This window comes from Plasmodium sp. gorilla clade G2 (assembly GCF_900097015.1).
Source record: "Plasmodium sp. gorilla clade G2 genome assembly, chromosome: 7".
In the NCBI taxonomy this organism is placed as follows: domain Eukaryota; phylum Apicomplexa; class Aconoidasida; order Haemosporida; family Plasmodiidae; genus Plasmodium; species Plasmodium adleri (nom. inval.).
The window spans coordinates 290,907-314,569 of NC_041699.1; the positions used below are offsets into that span (position 1 = coordinate 290,907).

At 16.8% G+C, this 23,663-nt stretch overlaps 5 protein-coding genes across 5 annotated transcripts; all 5 read left to right on the forward strand.

Annotated features, from left to right (window-relative positions):
* Positions 1-1,346: 1,346 nt before the first annotated feature.
* On the forward strand, positions 1,347-3,332 carry PADL01_0706100 (AAA family ATPase, putative; the record flags this gene model as incomplete). Its single annotated transcript, XM_028681096.1, has 1 exon — positions 1,347-3,332. The coding sequence occupies one exon, from the start codon at positions 1,347-1,349 to the stop codon at positions 3,330-3,332; it is 1,986 nt and encodes a 661-aa protein (XP_028537508.1).
* Positions 3,333-5,605: 2,273 nt separating this feature from the next.
* On the forward strand, positions 5,606-10,330 carry PADL01_0706200 (conserved Plasmodium protein, unknown function; the record flags this gene model as incomplete). Its single annotated transcript, XM_028681097.1, has 1 exon — positions 5,606-10,330. One exon carries the CDS (start codon positions 5,606-5,608, stop codon positions 10,328-10,330), a length of 4,725 nt encoding a protein of 1,574 aa, XP_028537509.1.
* Positions 10,331-11,277: 947 nt separating this feature from the next.
* PADL01_0706300 (conserved Plasmodium protein, unknown function) lies at positions 11,278-12,021 on the forward strand (the record flags this gene model as incomplete). Its single annotated transcript, XM_028681098.1, has 1 exon — positions 11,278-12,021. One exon carries the CDS (start codon positions 11,278-11,280, stop codon positions 12,019-12,021), a length of 744 nt encoding a protein of 247 aa, XP_028537510.1.
* A 3,099-nt stretch (positions 12,022-15,120) lies between these two features.
* PADL01_0706400 (E3 ubiquitin-protein ligase, putative) lies at positions 15,121-17,697 on the forward strand (the record flags this gene model as incomplete). Its single annotated transcript, XM_028681099.1, has 1 exon — positions 15,121-17,697. The coding sequence occupies one exon, from the start codon at positions 15,121-15,123 to the stop codon at positions 17,695-17,697; it is 2,577 nt and encodes an 858-aa protein (XP_028537511.1).
* A 1,348-nt stretch (positions 17,698-19,045) lies between these two features.
* PADL01_0706500 (RAP protein, putative) lies at positions 19,046-22,828 on the forward strand (the record flags this gene model as incomplete). Its single annotated transcript, XM_028681100.1, has 3 exons — positions 19,046-22,476; positions 22,590-22,649; positions 22,756-22,828. 3 exons carry the CDS (start codon positions 19,046-19,048, stop codon positions 22,826-22,828), a joined length of 3,564 nt encoding a protein of 1,187 aa, XP_028537512.1.
* Positions 22,829-23,663: the final 835 nt, after the last annotated feature.

A 23,663-nucleotide genomic window follows, 5' to 3' on the forward strand; every position in this document is an offset into this window, starting at 1 on the left:
GTTACTGTTTTAATTTTTTTATTTAGTCATATATTTAAAAATTTAATTTTTGTTTTTTTTTTTTTTTTGTTTTCTTTTACCAATGAAATATAAATATATGTGTATATGAAATAAAAAAAAAAATATAATATTAATAAATAAATACATATACACATTCTTCTCTTATTTTTCTTTTTCTTTTTCTTTTCTTTTTTTTTTTTTTTTTTTTTTGTTTTGTTATTATTATGGCATTTGTCAATTTAACTTAAATTTGTATACATATATAAATATATAAGATACATATTTTATTTTTGATTTAAAAAAAAAAAATAAATAAATAAAAAATAAAACTCTATATCGATATTATAATATATATTTATATAAGTATTCAATATAGAAATATTGAACAAAAAAAAAAAGATATATTTAATATATATATATGTAATTATTTATAGATTTGTTTATAATGTTATTTTTCTTTTTATATCTCATTATGAAATATATATATATAAAATATTAATATATTTTGCTTAAGTACCATATTTTCTCAATATACATTAAAAATTTATTATATATTTTTTAATTTAAAATATAAATAATATCTACAAAAATATCATACAGTTGTAGGTATAAAATTTCTTTTATATTTTTTGTAATTTTCCATTGTTAAGGGGGAAAAAAAAAAAAAAAAAAAAAATCAAAAAAAAAATCATCATATAGGATTATAATTTAAAATTTTTCCCTCCACCCTAAAAGAAGATCATGAGAAATATATATTATATATATATTAAAAAAGTTCCTATATATAATAAATAATTATATATATATGTATATATTTAAGTGCAAGAAAAAAAAGTTATATATAATGTAAAATTATTATATATATATTTTTAATTATATTTATTTATTTATATATTTACATATATTTATATTTGTTTTTTTTTTTTCATTATATTTTATAATATATATATTATGTAGATTCTTATTATTTATTGTACCTCTAGAATAATTTTTTGTATATAAATAAATAAGCAATATAGAGTTTCTTCTTGATTCCTTTATTTTTTTGTAAATAAAGCATTTTTATATATTTTACAAAAGAAATAATGAAATCTTGAGATAAACCTATATGTTTATATATATATATATATAATAGATATATACCATGAAAGGTTAATTTTTTTTTTTTTTTTTTTTTTTTTTTCAATCATCAAAAAAAATATATATAAACAACTCCCTTTTTGTAAGGCACTATATAAATATTGAACCTAACCAAATATTAATATATATATATATATATATATATATATATTTATTTATTTATTTATTTATTTATTTATTTAATATTTTAAAAAATAAAAGAAAGAATGAATTTTCCTAATTTGAGTAAGAAAATAAATTCTACAGTCAGTAGTAATAAACCCTATTCGTCGTCAGATGAAAAGGGAAGTGAACATATAACTGGAAATTTTGATCCTACAGCTTTAGAAAGAGGTGCTAAAGCATTAAAAGAATTAGATCAGTCATCTAATTCTAGTAAAGCTTTTGAAGTTATAAAATTACAAGAATTAACAAAACAAAAAGAATATGAGAAACAAATGGAAGAATTATCTTTACAACGTGCTCAACATATGAGCAATCGTATGAGAATGGAAAATGAAGAAAAAAGGAAAACAATTAATTATCAGCAAGAACAAGAACGTATTACAGCTGAATATAAAACAAAATTAGAAGCTGAATCTTATCAGAAAAAACTTCTTGATCAACAAAAACAAAACGAAGAATGGTTACGGAATCAACATGAACAATATTTAAGACAAGAAAATATTCGAAAAAGAAATGAATTGGAATTAATGAATATAAAAATGAAACAAATTAGAGAAGAGAAAAAATTAGAAAGAGAAAATATGAAAGCTAGGATTTATGAAGAAAATAAAGGTTTAATAGAAAGAGAAAGAAAAAATCTAGATATACATTTAACAACATTAAGAACTAAAGCTGATGAAGAAAGAAAAACTAAATTAGAAAGTATTAATAAATATTTTGAACAATTTAATAATTCTTTATTCTTATTTTTAAATGATAAACAAAAACTATATAGATTTGCATTAACTGTTACATTAACATCTGTAGGTATATATACAACCAAACATACAACCAGACTTATTAGAACATATGCAGAAACAAAATTAGGAAAGCCAAAATTAATAAGAGAGACATCTCTATGGCATATTAATAAATTCTTTGATATTTTTAATTTTAAAAAAAATTTTGCAATTATCAAAAATTATATGTATCCTTTTAAAAATAACCCATATAATAATTTTAAATTTTTTGATAAAATAGTATTAAATGAAGAACTTCAAGAAAAATTACAATGGTCAATAAATAGTTTAAAGAATTCAAAAAAATATAATCTATATTTAAAAAATATTCTTTTACATGGACCACCAGGTACTGGGAAAACCTTATTTGCAAAAACACTTTCTTATCATAGTAATTTCGATTATATAATTATTAATGGTGGAGATGTCAGTGCATTAGGTATTCATGCATCTGTCGAATTAAATAAAATATTTGATTTCCTCAAAAGAAGAAGAAATAAAAAATGTATTATTTTTATAGATGAAGCAGAAGCTTTTTTAAGAAAAGGAAGAAATGAATCATCTCTACATTTCTCTGAGAGCTTAAGAAATGCATTAGCAACATTTCTTTATCATACAGGCACTGAATCTAAAAAATTTTCTATAATTCTAGCTACCAATTGTAAAGATATTCTAGATCAAGCTGTTCTAGATCGTATAGATGAACAATATAATTTTGATAACCCAAATATTAAAGAAATACAAAAAATGATTACTATGTATTTTAATAAATATGTATATCCTTTAAAAAAATATCATATTACTATAGATTCATCTATTGATCAAGACTATCTATATAATCTTTCTAATAAATTAACTGGATTATCAGGAAGACAAATCTCTAAACTTTGTCTTAATATTCAAAGTTGTGTTTTTGGAAGTGATACAAAAGTTGTTACAAAGGAATTAATTGATTTAATAACTGCATGGCATTTAAGTAATTCAATTGAAGAAAAAAATAATAATAATATCACAAAAAAAAATGAACAATCAAATTATACTTCTTCTGATGATAATCCAAATTTTAAACTTAAAAATAATCCAAATGTTAATAAAACAAAAAAAAATGAAAACGATCATAATATTGATAATATACAGAATGAAAATAACCAAGACAAAAATGATCAACATTCAAAAAATATTAAATTGAATAATAATTCAAATCAACATTCTATAAAGAAAAAGGTATTAATAAATGAACAAATTTGAAAATATATCAATGCATTTCACATAAAAAAAAAAAAAAAAAATATATATGTATATATATATATATATATATAAATATATGTATGTATTTATTTTATTATTATAATTCATTCACTTTGTTATATTATTAAAAATTAAAAATATCAATATGTTAATTATTTATATACACTATTATATGTGTATAAATACTAAATTAAAATAACTTAATATATATATATATAATTATCTTTTTAAATATATACATTTTTTAAATTATTTGTCATAATGCCATACTTATTTTTTCATTTTTTCATTCACCATGCAATTTTAATATAAAGATAAAATTAATTTTATAAAAAATATTTTAATAGGTTTTTTTTTTTTTTTTTAATATAAAATAAAGGACCATTTATATAATTTGCAATAAAAAAATATAAACATAAATATATAAATATATATATATAAATAAATATATATATATATAATATGGAAAAAGAAATTTATTACAAATATAATTTTATTCTTATTTGGATAAAAAAAAATTGAGAACATTCTCTGTTATTAATATAAAGGAAGTTAAGTAACCATAATTAAATTGTAATATATATAAATATATATATATATATATATTAATATAATAATTACATATTGTTAATCGTATTAATCTATAAAACCTATAAATTTATTATAGTACTATATATATATAATATATATATTATATTTTTTTTAGAATATATTTATTTTTTTATATTCATTAATATAAATATATTAAATAAAATTATTAAAAATAATATAAGAATATTATTATATATTTTTATATAACAGTTTGAAATAAAAACCAAATAGTAAAAATATAAATATATATATATATATATATATATATATATAATAATTCTTAAATTTTAAAGAATAAATAAAAATTATATATTTATATATTATATATAAAATAATATATTTTTTATTTTAAGTGATATAAAAATAATTAAAGTACTTATTTTATGTATGTTTAAAAAAAAAATGCATTAATAATACTTATTTTAAAAAACAGCTAACCCCACAACATCACATGTATATATAAAATATATATATTATATGCTTCTCTTTATTATTTTTTATTCTTTTTATTCTTTTATTTACAAGAATTTTTTGTTTTTTTTAATAAATTAAATATATAACCATTAAAAATAAATAAAAATATATTATTATTTATATATATAAATATATCCATAACCATAAAAAATATATTTATAATAAAATTTCGAAATATATATATTTTGTTATATGTATTTATTTATATATATAAATGCAACCAAAAAATTGTTCAACCTAAAAAAAATAGATATATATAAAAATATATATATATAGATACAGATAATCTATAAAATAATATTTATATATATATATATATATAATAACAATTTTAAAAAAAAGAAAAAAAAATATATATTTATTTTTTTTGTTTGGTTTTTATTTTTTTTTAATAAGATTTTACATTTTGGTATATTTTATATATATTCTTAAAAAAATATCGAGAAGTATACATTTTATGTTTTTAGCTCTTTTTTATTATTTTTAAAAAGAAATTATATTTTTTAAAAAATAATATACAAATATATTATTATATATATATATATATAATATGTTATTTTATACTAAATATATTTTTCTTTGTTTTGTATATAATATATTATTTTCTTCAAATAAATAAAACAATAAAAATATATAATTAAAATAATACCTTTGAAAATGTTCATATGTTAAGATTTATTTCTATAGGTTTTTTTTTTTTTTTTTTTGAAATATATATTTTCATGAAAGTTTATAAAATATAATTTAATTTAATTTAATTTGATTTAATTTAATTTAAATTTTTTTTTTTTTTTAAATAAAATTAGATTATTTTAGGTATATATATTATAATAATATACAATAAAATATTATATATATATATATGACATATAAGACCGTTTAGTTTTAGAATGCATAAATTATAAATAGATAAAAAAATTTACATAATCTTTAAATAATATATATATATATATATATATATATATATATATATATATTTATAGAAGAAAAAGTATGAAAAAAATTAAGGAACACACGTATACATAATGAAAAATTAAAGTAGAATATATGTATACATATGTCAATAAACATATATATGTTATATAATACATAGTATATATATATATATATATATATATATATATATATAAATACATATATATATTTTTTATTTTGGCTGCATTTGAATTATATGTTGTTATAGACATTTATAAATTATGGTAGAAAAAATGAATGAGGCATTAGAAATTATAGGGGAGGGTAATAAAATGATTGTGTTAAGGACAAATGATAAATATGATATTGATGATAATAATAAAAAGAATGATAATTACCTTAACAATTTGAGATTATTAAATAATGAATTTAGTTTTCTTAATAATGGAAATGTAAAGATAGACAATATGGTTATATCCTATTCGTACTTCTATATACTGAAACATATACATCTTTATAGTTATATATTTATAAAAAGATCAGTTTTAAAAATTGTTAAGAAGAATGACATGAAAGTATTGAATATTACCTTACAAAATAATTGGATAAAAAAAATAAGTTATAAGAAATTTAAAATATTCAACAAATCTTATTTAGCTGATAATAATTTTGTTATATTTAATAATGAATTTGTTGATCTTATAAGAAATACTATAGATTTTTATTATTTTAATAAAAATAAAAAAAAAATATGTACACATAAAATAAAAACATATATACAACATGCAGACAAACTTATAACACATATAATTGATTATACAGATAAAGTAATTAACTATTTAAATGATAACTCAGATAAAATTATAGAACAAATTACATTTAATATTAAAACTTTCTTAAGATATATTACAAAGAAAAAAAATATACGTAGTATAAAAAAATATATTCTAAAATATTTAAAAAGTTTTAATTATAAGGATATAGAAAAATATGTAATTATATATTTTTATGATTATCTTAAGATATTGAAACAAAATAAAAACAAGAATTATAATAAAATGTATAGGCATCATGAAAAATATATGTTCAGCGATATATATAATAATAATAATAATAATAATAATAATAATAAAAATAATGATAATGATAATGATATAATGTATGACAATATTTACCAACAACAACAAATTAATGTAGGGTATGTAGAAGAAAATTTATTTTCTGTACCTTATTTTTTATTACCAAAATATAAACATACAGAGAATATACAACTGCAAACAAAATCGTTAGATAGTAATATAAATTTTGATACAACTAAGAATATGCAATATAGTGATAATTTATCTAATCCTGCAAGTTTATATAATGATAATAATAGTATAGCAAATCAATCTTATATAGATAATACAAGTGTACAAAACTTTCATAATGACATGATAAATAATAATATGTGTTATAATAATATAAAAAGTAACTTTAAATATATAAGTGTGGAAATTAAATTAAAATGTGGTTTAACAGATTATCAAAACATGTATGATAGGTATAACATACAACAATTAATAAAAATAAAAAATAAAAACACAGAACATTTGTCTTTATATGTACCAAGTAATTTCTTTAATCTTGATTTTTGGGATATTTTCTGTAATTTGAATTATATCTTTTTATTCAATAGTAATAATATTAATATGTATATAAATAATAAAAAACATATCAACACATCTTTATGTTCATTCAAATATTTCAATAATTTTTTTTTTAATTATTCCTTGTACTTTCCGACAAATGATTCAATTAATTTTTATTTTAATTATTTAAACCAATACAAAAAGGGAACTAGTCGAAATAAAAAGAAACAACATGATAAGAATTGTTATGATGAAAATTTTCATAATTATTTTATTAACGAATATAAAACAAGAATGAATACATATATTAATGATTACTTTGAAGGAGGTAGCCAATTTAATAATTCAACAAATAATATGAACGAAAATTTTAATTACCTGACTTTTATGAACAGGTCAGGTGAAATGGAAGAAAACAAGCGAAAAAAAAAAAAAAATTATAAGAACAAAGACATTATTAATAATAATAATAATAAGATAGACACTCAAATGGATAATATTAATAGTTATAGTAGTAATAGTAATAATAGTAGTAGTCGTAGTCGTAGTAGTAGTAGTAATAATAATAATATTGATGATGATAATTATTATTATAATGTTTATTATAATAACAATTGTAGTGATAACTCCTTTTTAAGGGCAAGTCAAATGAATACACTTGTTAATAAAAACAATATTGTATTACACAATAATTTACAAAAACATAGTGCTTGGAAATATAAAAGGAATAATTATAATATAATAAATTACTGTCAGAGAACATGTATAATTCCTGAAAGTATTAATTATGCATATAAAAATTACATATTTAGTAATTACTTTTATTTAAAATATATAATATGTGGTACTAATTATGATATAAAACAAATGTTGTTATGTATAAAAAATGGTGAATATCGTTATTGTTTTAACAAGTTGTTATATATATTAGATATATATAAAAATATGTATTCTGTACATATGAAAACGTTTTGTAAAAATGCTATACAAAAATTAAGAAAACAATATGATGAGTTAATGAATGAATATTATATACCTGAGAAATTACGATTTAATTCAAGAAAAGATAATATTTATTGGAATAATGAATTATGTAATATCAAATATTATTATGAAAAAGGAAAATATGGTAGTAACAATCATATTGCAATGGATACATCTTTTAGTAGACATGAAGATAGTATGAGAAAAAGATGCATTTTTAAAAATAATAAATTATTTAATTTAATTTTTACAGAAATGATGGATTTTAAATATAATAATAAATTTCAAAGAATCATCTCTGAATATTTAAATGAATATATAAATGTGAATGGATTAAAAGGCCAGTTTATTAAATTTAAAAAATATTATAATACATTATATTATGATGTCTATAAAAAATTAAAAAATCAATTTGAAAAGAAATATTATACTTTGTTAAGAGGAGAATTTAAAATTAGAAAAGATTTTTTTAAAAAATTACAAGAAAATTTTAAGCAAAAAGTATTATATAAATTAAATAAAGAATTATTTTATTTATATGATCAAAAATTAAAAAGTAATTATTATTTTAATTATATGATGACAAATAAATTAAATATGTCTGTTCGAACTTACTTTTGTAATTGTCAATATTTCATATCAGATATATTAAAAAAAGTGATAATAACATATAGAGAAAAAGGATATGAAGAACAAGTAAATTATCATTTATTTTGTTTAATAGATATAATGAATTATATATATATGAAAAATAAAAATAAATGGACAAATCGATTTATGTTATTGAATAATTCTTTTAATAATAAAGAACAATCCAAAAATATGATTGAATTAATTCAAAATATAATGTATCATAATTCGAAATTAACAAAAAAAAATCCTTTTGAAATTAATCAAAATTATAATGAAAATTTAGTTATTTTATCTTGTATTATTAGAAAAGAGAAATATTTATTTTATAAACTTTTATATTTTCAATGTTTTAGTTCAGGACAAGTTCAATTAATATCTGTTATGTTATATTTTATTAAAATGTTTGAATACTTATTTAATTTTAGAAAAGAAGAGAATGATGATTTAATAAAGTATGATCATGATATAAATAGATTAAAATATGAAGAAATAAATGAAGGAGATGATGATAATATATTTGCAAATTTTAAATATTATAATAAAAGTTTGGAAAATATATTTAATATCACAGAAAATATTTATATAAAAAATCACAAAAATTTATTACATTTTATAAATACACAAAAGATTAAAAGATTATCAGAGTATGTATTTAATTCTACAGGCAAATCATCAACATATGAAAAAAAAATAATTAAAAATAATAAAAAAAAAAATATAAAATATGATGCATTTATATATTTACAAAATTGTCATTTCATATTAGGAAATGAATTATTAATGGATGCTATACAAATATGTAACAAGGCAACAAACAATAATTATAATTATTTAAAAACAGAAATGAAAGTAAATACAAGAAATGTATACTATAGTATATATGAAAAAAATCATCCATCTTTGAAAAAAAAAAGATTTACAACATATACAAATCAATCATATATAAAATCAAAATATAATACTAGACAAAAATTTATTGAAGATATATTAAGTAAGGAAACCTTAATAACAACAGATCATTTCCATTATTTATCAAGCTCTCATTTTATGAACCATTTAAATAGTAAAAATACTTCTATATTCAAAGAAAAAATCAAACCAGTGAATATCAAGAAAGCAATGCTTGTATATAAAAATATGATTTATTTTGTTTGTAGATTTTTAATAAGTAAAACATTTTGCGATAATAGTACCATATTTAATATATATGTAAACCATGATAATACTATGCAAGATATTAATACCTTACAATATTTAAAAAATAATCGATTTAAATTATTAACCATAAATAAAAATATAAATTCATCAAAAAATGATGGAGATCTGTCGATACAACATGAATATTATAATAATCCAACAAATAGTCAAGATGAAAATATAGAAGAATATCATCAATTTAATCATTCTGAAAATAATAGTATTCATAGTAGTAACAATATAGATGGTTATAATAATATGAATAATGATATTATCAAAAGAAGAAATAAAATGAATAAAAAAATTTATATTTCAAGACCTAAAGGGTCAGGCAAACAATATCCTCTCATAAGAAAAATTGATTTAAAAAGAAAAAAATTACAATATACTAATCAAATGAATAAAGATTTTAAAAATTTAATAACAAGTACATATATAACACAACAAAATAAACAAATATTTTATCGTATTAGTTTAATTGATCTTTCTATCAAATCTTTAAAAAAAATGGACTACTGGAAAAATCAAATGGATAATATAATATCTATATATAATAAATTTTGTACAAATTAAGCACCAGCCAATAAACACATATATATATATATATATATATATATATATATATATATATATATATATGTATATATTATTTAATTGTTATTTTTTAATTTTTTTTTAATTAGTTTATATATATGTCTTATATATTATATATATATAGTTGATGTTTGATTTATTTGTGATTTGTATAACTTTATTAATAGGGTTTGTTTTTTTAAATTTATATATGATATAATTTAAACTTTTCATTTTTTAATTTTAAAGTTAACATATATATATATATATATATATATATATATATATAAAAGAATAATTGTTCTTTATATGCAAAAATATATATTCCTTTAAAAATATTAAAATTTACGGGGGTTGGGCTTTATGCATAAATAATAATAATAATAATACTATTTATTTAACAAATAAATAAAATAAAAAATATATTTGTGAGCATAATATATTATTATATTTATATATTTTAAAAATAAAATGCATAGGTCTTTTAAAATATTTATATTGTATATAATTTTATTTAGGCATATTATAAAAAAAAAAAAAAAAAAAAAAAAAAAATCTTCATTTTGAAAATAAAAAAAAAAAATATGTATGTATTATACATATATTTTTTATTACATATTAGGTAAATATCTATATATATATATATATGTATATTTTTTTTTTTTTTTTTTTTCTTTTTCTTTTTTAAATTAATATATTTGTTAAATGTTCTAAATTAAAATATAAATATAAATATAAAGAACTATTTGAAGAAGTAAAGAGAAAAATATTTATATCATCTGTGATAAATATGACAATGGCAAAATAAATAAAATAAAATAATATATATATAAATATACATATATATATATATTTATTATTTCATTTCATTTTATTTTTCATTTCACTTTATTTTTCTTTCCATTTCATTTTTCTTTTCATTTCATTTTTCATTTAATGTTTGAATGATGAAGAAGAGTAGTAAAGGGCGGATAAAGCTAAAAATACAAATAAACGCAGAAGACGAAGAAGAAGAAAAAAATGAAAGCATAATACATGAGAATAAAAATAAAAAAAAGAAAGGATCTGATATTAGTGATGATAATGATGAGAGTATAGAAAAATTAAAAGATATGGATAATAGCTATACATCTGATAGAAAACAAAAAGAAGATAATGATTTAGAAAAAAAAATAATATCGATAATATCTCAGTTGACAAAAATAACTTGTATATGTGAAGATAAAAAAAATAATATGAATAATTTAGAGAATGAAAAAATATGTAAAAAATTAATAAAACAAATGTATAAATATGAAAAATATTTATTACAATTTAATAATTATATTAATGATAATAAAAATCATCATTTAGATGATATAACATTTCCAAATGGTTTAATAAAAGCTGTAGATAATTATATAAATCCGAATGTATGGATTTATAAATATTTATTATTAGAAACTAAAAAACAAAATGATTCTTATCGTAATTTCATACAAAATATTTCAACTTTTGATAGTACTTTAAAACATAAAATTTTAAATGATGATGCTATCGATCTAGTAAATCCAGTCTATCCACCTATAGACCAAAATATTTCGAATACTCTTAATAATACTGAACAAAAAAATTATTATAAAAATGTGCATATACCCAAAGAGTTGTCTCATTATTATTTACAAAGCAGAAACAAAGCAAAAGAGGATTAAAAAAATAAAAAATTATTAAAAAAAAAAAAAAAAAAAAAAAAAAAAAAAATCTTTTAATGGAAATATATAAAGCAACAGAAATGAAAAATAGTAAATATTGATATATATATATATATGTATATTTAAATTATTTATGTGCTTTTATACATTTATCTTTCACCTGATATCTTTTTTTTTCTTTTTTTTTTTGTATATATTTTTGTCTTGTTTTTTTGTCGTCTCATAATATATATATATATATATATATATATTTATATTTATATGGATGTATTTCCTTTTTTATGTATCAGTTTTTAATTTAAAAAAGAAAACAAAAAAATTCACTTATGAATTCCACTTGTATTTATTCAACAATTAAAATGTCAAAATAAAAGAACTATAATAATTTAAAAAAGATTCATTCAAATTTTTTTTTTTTTTTTTTTTTTGTTTACATGATGACACGGAAAATATATATTGTTTTATTAACATAATTAAGAAATAAAATAATATACAAGTGATTTGTATTGCCTTTGTAATTTTTAATGATCCTTAAAAAATATAAGATAAATAAATAAATATATACATATATATATATATATATATATATATATATATATATATATATATATTTTTAAATCCTATAAGATTCTTTAATTATATAATATATTAAAGTAACAATTTTATTGTAATAAAATTTATGTAACACATAAAATTTGAATACATATTAAATTTCTATACATGTTATGATTTTTCAAATATTTTGTATATACACAAATTTTGTTCTCTTATATTTCTTTATGAAAACCATAAGATTCTTTTTTAAAGTTTTCTTTTATAAAAAATATTTCTTTAAATTTCAATTTGAAAAAGGAATGTATTAATTATGTATGAACCTTTTATATTTACATTATAGAAGTATATATACCATCTATTATATTATATATATATATAATATGTATTTTATTTTATTTTATTTTATTATATTTTTTCTTTTCTATGTATGTTATTGAATTTATTATATATAATATAAATACTTCATATATACATATATAAAATATGTATGTATTTTACATAATTTATAAAAATGTGCATAAAAAAAATATATATATGATACATATAAATATAATATATAAAAAATATATATATATAATTATATATATTTTAATAACACATGATATTATTTAAAGTTTTATTTTTTTTGATAAATGAAATATATATATATATATATATATATATATATATATATATATATAAAATATAAAATATATGATATATATATATATAAATATATTAATTCTTTTTTATATAAAATAATAAGAATATAAAAATTTTCTTTTCATGCGTTTATTACAAAGTCACACAAAAATAAACTCATAAATATATATAAATATAAATATATATAAATATAAATATAAATATATAAATATATATATGTTTATATATTTATACATATATTTATATATATATAACATATATAATATTATATATGCACAATAAATTTTGTAGAAGGGCAAAAATAAAAAAAAAATATATATATATTATATATAACATATTATATAATTTATTATACATATATTTTTTTTATAAATAATATTATTTAATTTATATTTTATTATTTTATTATTTTTATTTTTTTTTTTTTTTATATATAATTTAAATGTTTACATTTTTCTTTTTTCTTTTATAAATAAATATTTTACATTTAAAATTAATAGATTGTTGAATTACATAATAATATTATACATATATATATATAATAAATATATATTTGGAATTATTTCTTTTTTCATGTAATGTTTTAATAATTTTTTCTTCATCATATATATATATAATAAGATAATAATATTTATATATATATATATAATATGTTTTTATAACTTTTTGATAACATTTTTACATCCCTTGTATATTATATTATGCTTCATTTAATTAATATTATATAAAAGCAAAAAAAAAAAAAAAAAAAAAAAAAAAAACAGAGGTATTATATAAACATATAAATATACATATATATATATATATAATATAAGTTATTCTTCATCAATTTTTTAAAAAAGGGATATACATGTTTATAAATATATAACATATATATATATATATATTAATAAGGGAAATCAGAAAAAAGTAAAATAAAGAAAAAAAAAAAAAAAAAACAGAAAAAAATAGATAAGCCAAAAGGAAAAATTAAAAAAAAAAAAAAGAAAAAGAAAGGTACAGTAATATATATATATAAATAAACATTATAATATATATATATATATAATGTTATAATTAATATATTTTATATTTATGTGTTTTAAAATAATAGTGTTTGAGTGTGAATTAACCAAAAAAAGGAATAAAAAAAAAATTGCCGAATTTTTATAACTATTATATTATATATATATATATATATATATATATTTTTAATTTCTTCCTTTTTTTTTTTTTTTTTTTTTTTTTTTTTTATTTACTCTCATTTTTTTATTTCTATTTCCTTTTTTTTTTTTTTTTTTTTTTCCCACATTTGTGTTTATATATATATATATATGTATATGTTAATATACAAATTTTGAAAATGCCATCAAATTAATATATGTAAAGAAAAAAAGAAAAACATTATAAGCACAACTGAGATGGAAATTATATAAATATAATTAGAATTAGAATTATAATTAGAATTTCATATTTTTTTTTATTCCATATATTTTATTTTATACCTTTTATTTTATTTCATATTTTTTTTTAATTTTAATTTTATGAGAAAAAAAGCCAACATTATGATATTTGGATAATGAGAAAGAAGTAAATAATTTTTACGTGACAAGATAGAAAATATAAAAAAAGAGAATTATAATCATATCAAAAATTATAATATTAATTGTAATATTACTAATATTTTATAATAACAAATTTATATTGTGTAAAATAATAATATAATATTATATAATATAATATAATATAATAAAAAAAAAAAAAAAATTGGGGCAGAATTATTTAAGAAAAATTAAATTAAATATTACAATTTAACAAATATAAAACCAAAGTGTTGTAATACTTACACATTTATTAGAACATATAAAGGAGAAATATTTTTTTTTTTTTTTTTTTTTTTTTTTTTTTTTTTTTTTTGTCCATATGGAAAATAAAGAAAATAAAAGAAGAGGTTTTTTAAAAAATTGGAATATTAATTATTTGTCAACAAATTTTAATAATTTTATAAAACATAACGAAAACACGCATAATACAAAACATGATCAAAAAGATGAACATGTTGATGATATCAAAACAAATAATATATATGATAATAATATAAAATTTATAAAAGAAAAAATGAAAGAAAATAATAATAATAATAATATAAATAATAATATTAATATAAAATTATCATCTTCTATATCTAATAAAGATTATTATGATACCTTAAATCATAATATTAAAGATTGTATACATGTAATGAATGATTCTAATTCTAGTACCAATAAACATACTTCCTATTTGGATTTCTGTGAAGCATGGTCAAAATTTAAATTTAGGAATTTAGCTAGTCATGCAAATGATCAAATAAACAAAGACAATCCAAGTTATAAAAATGGAGGAGAACCACAAAATAATGGATTTACAAAGAAAAATTCATGTGATAATAAAGGTTTCTTAAATTGTAGTACAGCAAATAATATCTCCAGCAGTAATTATTTGAATACTCATAATAATATCAATCATTATACTAATCGTGATCATAACAATATTGATAATAAGAATAATAAGAATAATCACCATCATAGTAATAATAACAACATTAATAATTATAGCAATAATAACGATAATAATAATAATAATAATAATAGTAATAATAATAATAATCATAACAATAATCATAACAATAATCATAATAATAATAATGATGGTAATCATTTTAATCGTCACAATAATTATAATAACAATCATATGAATAATTATAATGGTCATAATAATAATAATGATGATGATGATAACGGTGATCATAGTGATAATAATAACAAAAGAAATAATACGTTTTATAAAAATAATGATGCCTCTTCAGTTTCCTCATCATCTTCTATATCCTCATCTTCCTCATTTGTTTCAAATGATCCTTATTCAGCAAATAATCCAAAAAGAAATAATGAGCAATGTAAGAGGAAAAAAAAAAAAAAAAAGGAAAAAGAAAATAACAACAACAATAATAATAATAATCATAATAATAATAATAATAATAATAATAACTGCCCAGATATGGACACGTATAATAATAATATCGGTGTAATGAATAATATGAATAATAATATGGAAAGTAATATGAGGAGTGATGCACATACACATCATAACCATATTAATGGAAGAAATAGTTATAATAATAGTTGTGGTATACAACATAATTATAATAATAATTACAATCATTATGAACATAATAATTCAAATGATAGTTCTGCAAGAAGTGAAAGAAGAAATAGCTTAAATAATTTTAATTTCAGAAAGGGTTCATCAAATGATAATAGTGAATTTTATAATAATAAAGATCATTCTAATGATTTAATAAATAATCATCCTATTCATCATATGAATAGTACAAGTCATAGTATGAATAATAATACAAGTCATCATATAAATTATTCCAGTCATAATGTTATGAATAAAAATTGTGGAAATAAAAGAAATTATACATCTAACAATTCTGGGGATTATAATGAGAGCGTAAAAAGTAACAACTATTATAATCATGCAGGTAATAATACGAATTATTATAATAGTAATAAAAATAGTGCTTCAAGTGAAAATTTAAATAAACTCATAAAAAAAACAGCAGAGACAGGAGAAGGAGATAATTTAAAAGATTCTATTGATAAGACAGAAGAAGTGGAAAAAAAAAATCCAAATATGATAAATATTGAAATGTTAAATCCAGAAGATAGAAAAAAAGAAGCTGAGAAATATAAAGTATTAGGAAATCAAAGTTATAAATTAGGTTATTTTGAATCAGCTATTGATTATTATACTAAAGCTATACAATATGATAACACTAATCATGTATATTATACTAATAGAGCTTTATGCTATAAAAAACAAAAATTATGGAAACTAGCTAATATGGATGCTAGACAAGCATTAAATTTAGAAGAAGAATCAGTTAAGGCTCATTTTATTCTTGGACTCACTTTATTACATTTAAATAGTTTAGAAGAAGGATTAAAAAAATTAACAAAGGCAAAAACTCTATCAAGCTATTTAAAAGATTCAAATGAAAGTGAAATTAATAGATATATTATGCAAGCCAAAAAATTAATTTATTTACGTGATGAACAAAATAAACAATTGTCCTACACAGAATTACAATCCTTTTTTATTGATAAAATCAATTTATTAAACCAAATAGGATATATAACCAATGAAGAAAAATCTTTAAGAATACAACAAACGGAAGGAATTTTTAAAGAATTATTAGATTCCTTTCAAAAAAAACAAGTACCAGATTATTTATGTTGTAAAATATCTATGTGCTTAATGAATGAACCTGTTATAACTCCTAGTGGTATGACGTATGATAAAATATTCTTATATGAACATGTAAAACATAATGGTTCCTTTGATCCTGTCAGCAGGGAACAATTTTCTATACGTGAAGTTATTCCAAACTATGCTATAAAAGAAGCAACAGAGCACTTTTTGAAAGCAAATCCATGGGCCTTCGAGGAATGACCATTCAAAACAAAGTACTTCAGGAAGAAAAAAAAAAAAAAGAAAAAAAAAAAAAACTTGTATCGTAATTGTAATTTTTTTTTTTTTTTTTTTTTATTTTATTTTTTTCTTTCTTTAACATATTTTTGTGTTTTTATTTTATTTTCTCCCTATATATATATATATTTATTTATATTTATATATAAGGAAATATATATACGTGGCAATTTCTTTTAAATTTCCATTTATTCTTATATGTATATACGTTTATATAACATAAAAAAAATATATATTTATTTTTTTTTTTATATAATATCATATTTTTATGTTGCTCTAATTACGAACACATTAGTTATGTATTATTTTTACCATGTAATTAATTTATTTATTTTTCTTTTTTTATAATTTTCAAATCTATGATGAGGAAATGAAAAATAAAAGAAAAAAAAGTAATGTATATATACAAACATGTATATTATATATATATATATATATATATATATATATATTATATATGTTATGTTGTATATGTATGTGTTTTTTTCTTTTTTTTTTTTTTTTTTTTTTTGCTTTTTTTATTTTTTCCTTTCTGATAATTAATAATAAATATCTCTTTATTATATGTATATATTCCTTTTAATTTGAAAATCTAATAGGATTTTAACTTATTTTTTTAATTGTATCTAAATCTTTTGACCTGTAAAAATTATTACTATAACATATATATAAGCATAAAAAGCTTATACATATTAATTCATATAAAAAGAACACAAATGGTATGAGAATAATAAGTTTTCAAAATCCACTTTATTCTATATTTTAAATGTATTTAACACATATGTATAAATTACTTAAATTTTATGAGAATCATGTTTTTGTAATCCTAATTATAAAAAAAAATAAAATAAATAAATTCAAAATGGTAAAAGAAATATATTAAGATTAAAAAAAATGTGTATTCTTTGAATAAAAAATATTACATATATTACTCTATGGCACAATAAATAAGCTCCCTTATGTTCATAAATATTTAAAAAAAAAAAAAATAATATAAATATATTATATATATATTATATATATATAAAAAAAAAAAAATATATATATATATAATAAAATAAAGTATAAAAAAAATATATATATATTATATATATATTATATATATATATCATTATTTTATATTTTATATATATTCATTAAATGATAAATTTGTATAACAAAAAAAAAAAAAAAAAAAAAAAGATGGAAATCAAACCCCTATTATAATTTTCTTTATCATCATAGTATTATCTTATCAATTTTATAATATATTTACATAACATATATTTTTATATTTATTTTTCTACTTTTGTGTATTTGGCAATGAGAAATTATGATTATTTTCTTTAAAATAGTTGTATTTATACTACACTTGTTTTATATCATAGGAATTATAATTTTATTTTTAGACCATGTACAGTCTTCTAAATTGAATATTGTGTACAAGCCAAATGGTAGTTTTTCAAAAGCCTTGTTCATAAATAATTTGTTTGATTTCAAGGAAAAATTTAAGAACAATTTTGCTAAGAAACGAAAGAAAAATGATATAAATTATTTCAATGGTAATTATAAAAGGAACAATTCAAATACTGATTTTAATTTATTTATTGAATCGTTCAATAAAAAAAATACTTTTATTAAACCAATATATGTAACTTTTCAAGATGATATGAATAAAAGTGTAGCTAGCCAAAATGAACTTCTCCCCCCCCCAAAAAAAAAAAAAAAAAATTCTGAACAAAACCAGCTATTTTTGAAAAGTACGAAACAAAAAGATATTCATGAAATGACTATTGATGAGGAAATTGAAAATTATGATAACATACAAATGGATGAAGAAGAAATGAATAAAGAGGATTATAAAGAAAGTGATAATAATGATATAAATAATAATAATAATAATAATTATAGTAATGATAAAAATAATAATTATTATTTTAAAAATATGGATGATAGTGAATATGATTTGATTAATGATTATATCTTATTAAAAAAAAACGGATTAACTATAAAAGAATTAATGGAACAAGGGAAATGGGCTTGTCCAAAAGAGAATTTAAAAATGATAAGAGAACGTGTTAATTCAAAAATTAATTGGAATTATATTTTGAAGAAAAACAATGAACTACTTAATGATAATGTAGACAAAATATATCATGGGATATATAAAAAAGAAAATGTGGATGATTTATTATTTGTTTTTGATACGTATCCATATAATTATTTAAATATTACTATGAGTGTTTTTTCTCTTTACAAATTTGCAAATAGTTATCTAAACGAGAAGAAAGAAAAAATGAATAGTGTAAATGAAAAGAAACATGGCTTTTTTAATAATATATCTAGTAAAAATTTTTTGATAAAAGAAGAAGAAGAAGAAAAAAAAAAAAAACATGATATGGAATATATAAATGAACATATAAATATAAAACATAATGACAATAAATCAAGATATAATGAAAAAAAGGATTCATATGATGATAACTTTTTTGCTTTAGAAAATATACACGATGATGTTGGTGATAATAATATTTTTAAAATAAAAGAAGAAAGAAAACGATTAAATTATATTACAACAAATAGAAATTTTCAAAGAATTGTTGGTTCAATTAATAAACATTTAAAAATTATCTATAGAATATTTTCATCTAATGAAAAATTATCTTCTTATGAAAAAAATAAAAATGTTTACAAATATATTCCTTATATAAATATTAAAGATATTATTATTATTTTAAAATCGTTCTGTATATTAAAATATGATCATGCAAATATATATAAATATATATATTTTTTTATTGTTCATTTTATTGATAAATTTGATCTATATAATTTATGTCAAGCAGTCCATTTATGTATTATTAAAAAAATATATATCAAACCATTATATCAAAACTTTATAAAATATTTAGAGAAAATTTTTGAACAAGGGAAAAACGATTATATAGGAAAAATGCAACAATCTCAAAATAATACATCTGTTTCTTTAAATGAAAAAAAAAAAAGAGACACACATGAGGAATTACATGATCATCATAATACTACTAATAAAAATAATGTTAAAACAGATATTCTATTGAATATACCATATGATAATAATAGAAATAACTTATGTAAAAACATGATCTCTTTATATGATCATATAAATATTAAAGATTTTTATAATAACATAGAAAACATTTTAGAAGGATATTCTTCTAATTCTTACAATTATTATACATCACCTTTATATGCGAATAAATTTAATTATTATATATATCATTCTTGTAATTACTCTAATATTAACAATGCTTTAGATGATGAGGAGCAAAAAAAAGAGAAAGAAAAAGATGTAAAAAGTTTTATGACCAAAGATATGAGAAAAGAGAAAGAAAGTTTTATTGAAGAGAGTAGTAATAAGGATATAACAATAAATCAAAATAATAATAAATGGGATAATAAAATAGATAATAGAAAGGATATTAATTTATATGTATATATTTTATATGTTTTATCTAAATTTCCATATAGTAATGTAAATATAATAAATAAAATTATTTCATATATAATACAAGATATACATAATTTATCAATAGACGAATTAATATTAACTTTTTATAGTATAGCAGAGCTAGAATATGAGGATCATGAGGTCCAAAATTATTTATATCTCTTAATATTTCAGCGATTACATTTTTTGAATTATAGAAATAATGACACACTTTTGAAGTTAATAAAATCGTTATATTTGACAAACAATTTGGATATGGTATATGATAATGATACAGATATAGAAAATGTTGTTCAATATGTGGATGAAAAAGAAAGTAAAAAGGAAACACAACAACAGCAACAACAACAACAAGAAAAACCAAAGAAGAAAAAATGTAATGATAAGGATGATGAAAAAAAAGAAGAACTTAATCATATAGATAATGAAGATAATAACTTGTTTAGTAAAAAAAATGGTGATTATAAGAACCATACAAAAATATATCATGGCAATAGTTTTATAGAACATATAAATAAGGATGAAAATAATAAAATGGAAAGTATAAAAATTTTAATGATATATGTTATATCAAAGATGATATTAAAAAATGTAAATAATTATAGTCCTATTGAATTAGTAGATATTATTAGATATATGTCTGCATTTAAATTTATAAATAAAGAATTATTTTCTTTTGTATACAGTTTACCATTTTTTAAAAATTTAAATGAAGATGTATTAAATTATTATAAAAATCATGTCTATTTTAATCAATCCTATTATGCATATACAAAAAATAATAATATAAATACACCTATAGAAATTATGTTATGTAAATTATATCAGTCCTATTTATCATATAATATGTATATAAAACAAATTGACAATAGTTATATAAAAAATGTATTAAAGGATGATATTATTAAAAATATATATAAAAGAAATAATGAACAAATAAATTTTATACAATTTGATGATTCTATATTACAAATATTAAAAAAGACATATTTAAATAATATGAAAATATCTTCATATGCATCTTCTTCATTACATTATGAAATAGCAGATATAATAAATAAAGATTTTAAAATACCTTGTCATGTGGAATATAAAACCCCCAATGGATTAATAATAGATATAGCTATATTATATGAGGACATCAAAAAAATAAATCCCTCATGTCCATTCTTTAAAAATATTGCAATCGAAATTAATGGTCCATTCCATTACAAAACAAAATCTTTGAACAAGAATTTTCCGTTGATCAATACAAAGACTATTTTAAAAAAGAGGTACACATAAATGTGGCAATTCACACCACATATGAATGAACAAATAAATAAATATATATATATATATATAATATATATGTGTGTATATTTTATTTTTTTTTTTAACTTTTTAGGCTATTACAATTTGAAAACTGGGATGTTATATCTTTTCCCTTTTGGGAAATCAAGCCATGGTATAAAATATAAATATATTATAAATAAATAAATATATATATATATTTATATATATACATACATATTTATATGAATGCTTTTATTTTTTTGTTTAATTTTTTATAGGTTTAGTAAAACGAGGAAAGAAAGTTACATATTAAAAATGTTACCCGAGAAACTCAAAACGTTTTTTAAATAATTAAAATGGAGTATTAATATGATATATTATATATATATATCATTTATTTTAAATTTTTTTGGTTATTTTTTAAAAATATATATGTTCACATAAATATATAAATATATATTATTTTTATTAATAAGACCTTTTGTATTATATGTACATATATTATATATATATTATATATATATATATATATATATATATTTTTTTTTTTTTTTTTTTTTTTGTTTCAAACGAAATTTATTTAATAAAGAAAAAAGTGAAATAAAAATTATAATACCTTATATATATTATTACTATAAAAAAAAAAATATATATATTTAATTTTCTCCTGCCAATTTTGTACTGTCGTTTTTTTATATATATATTTTTATAACAAGAAATGTTCAATATATATTTTTTCTTATGAGATATCATAATAAATATAAATAATAAGTATAATTATATAATTAAAATATTATTTATTTTGAATTTTAAAAATTAAGAAAATATATTTTTTATAGTGTCACAAATATATAAATAAAATAATATATATATAAGTATATACATGGTAATATATATTATATATATATAGATGGATTTTATTTTTTATTTTTTTGTTACCTTTTTGGTATCGATATATTTATATATATATTAATAATATGTATAAAAATTTATTTATTTAAATATATTTTATTTTATTTTATATAATATAATAATTTAAATTTTTGAAATCATTATATGAAAAATATAATTCTTTTTTTGTAATGATTATTCTTTAAAAAAAAAAAAAAAAAAAAAAAATATTAATATTAATATTTATTTATAAGAATAAATGGAAGAAAAAAAATATATAATGATAAAATAAAAA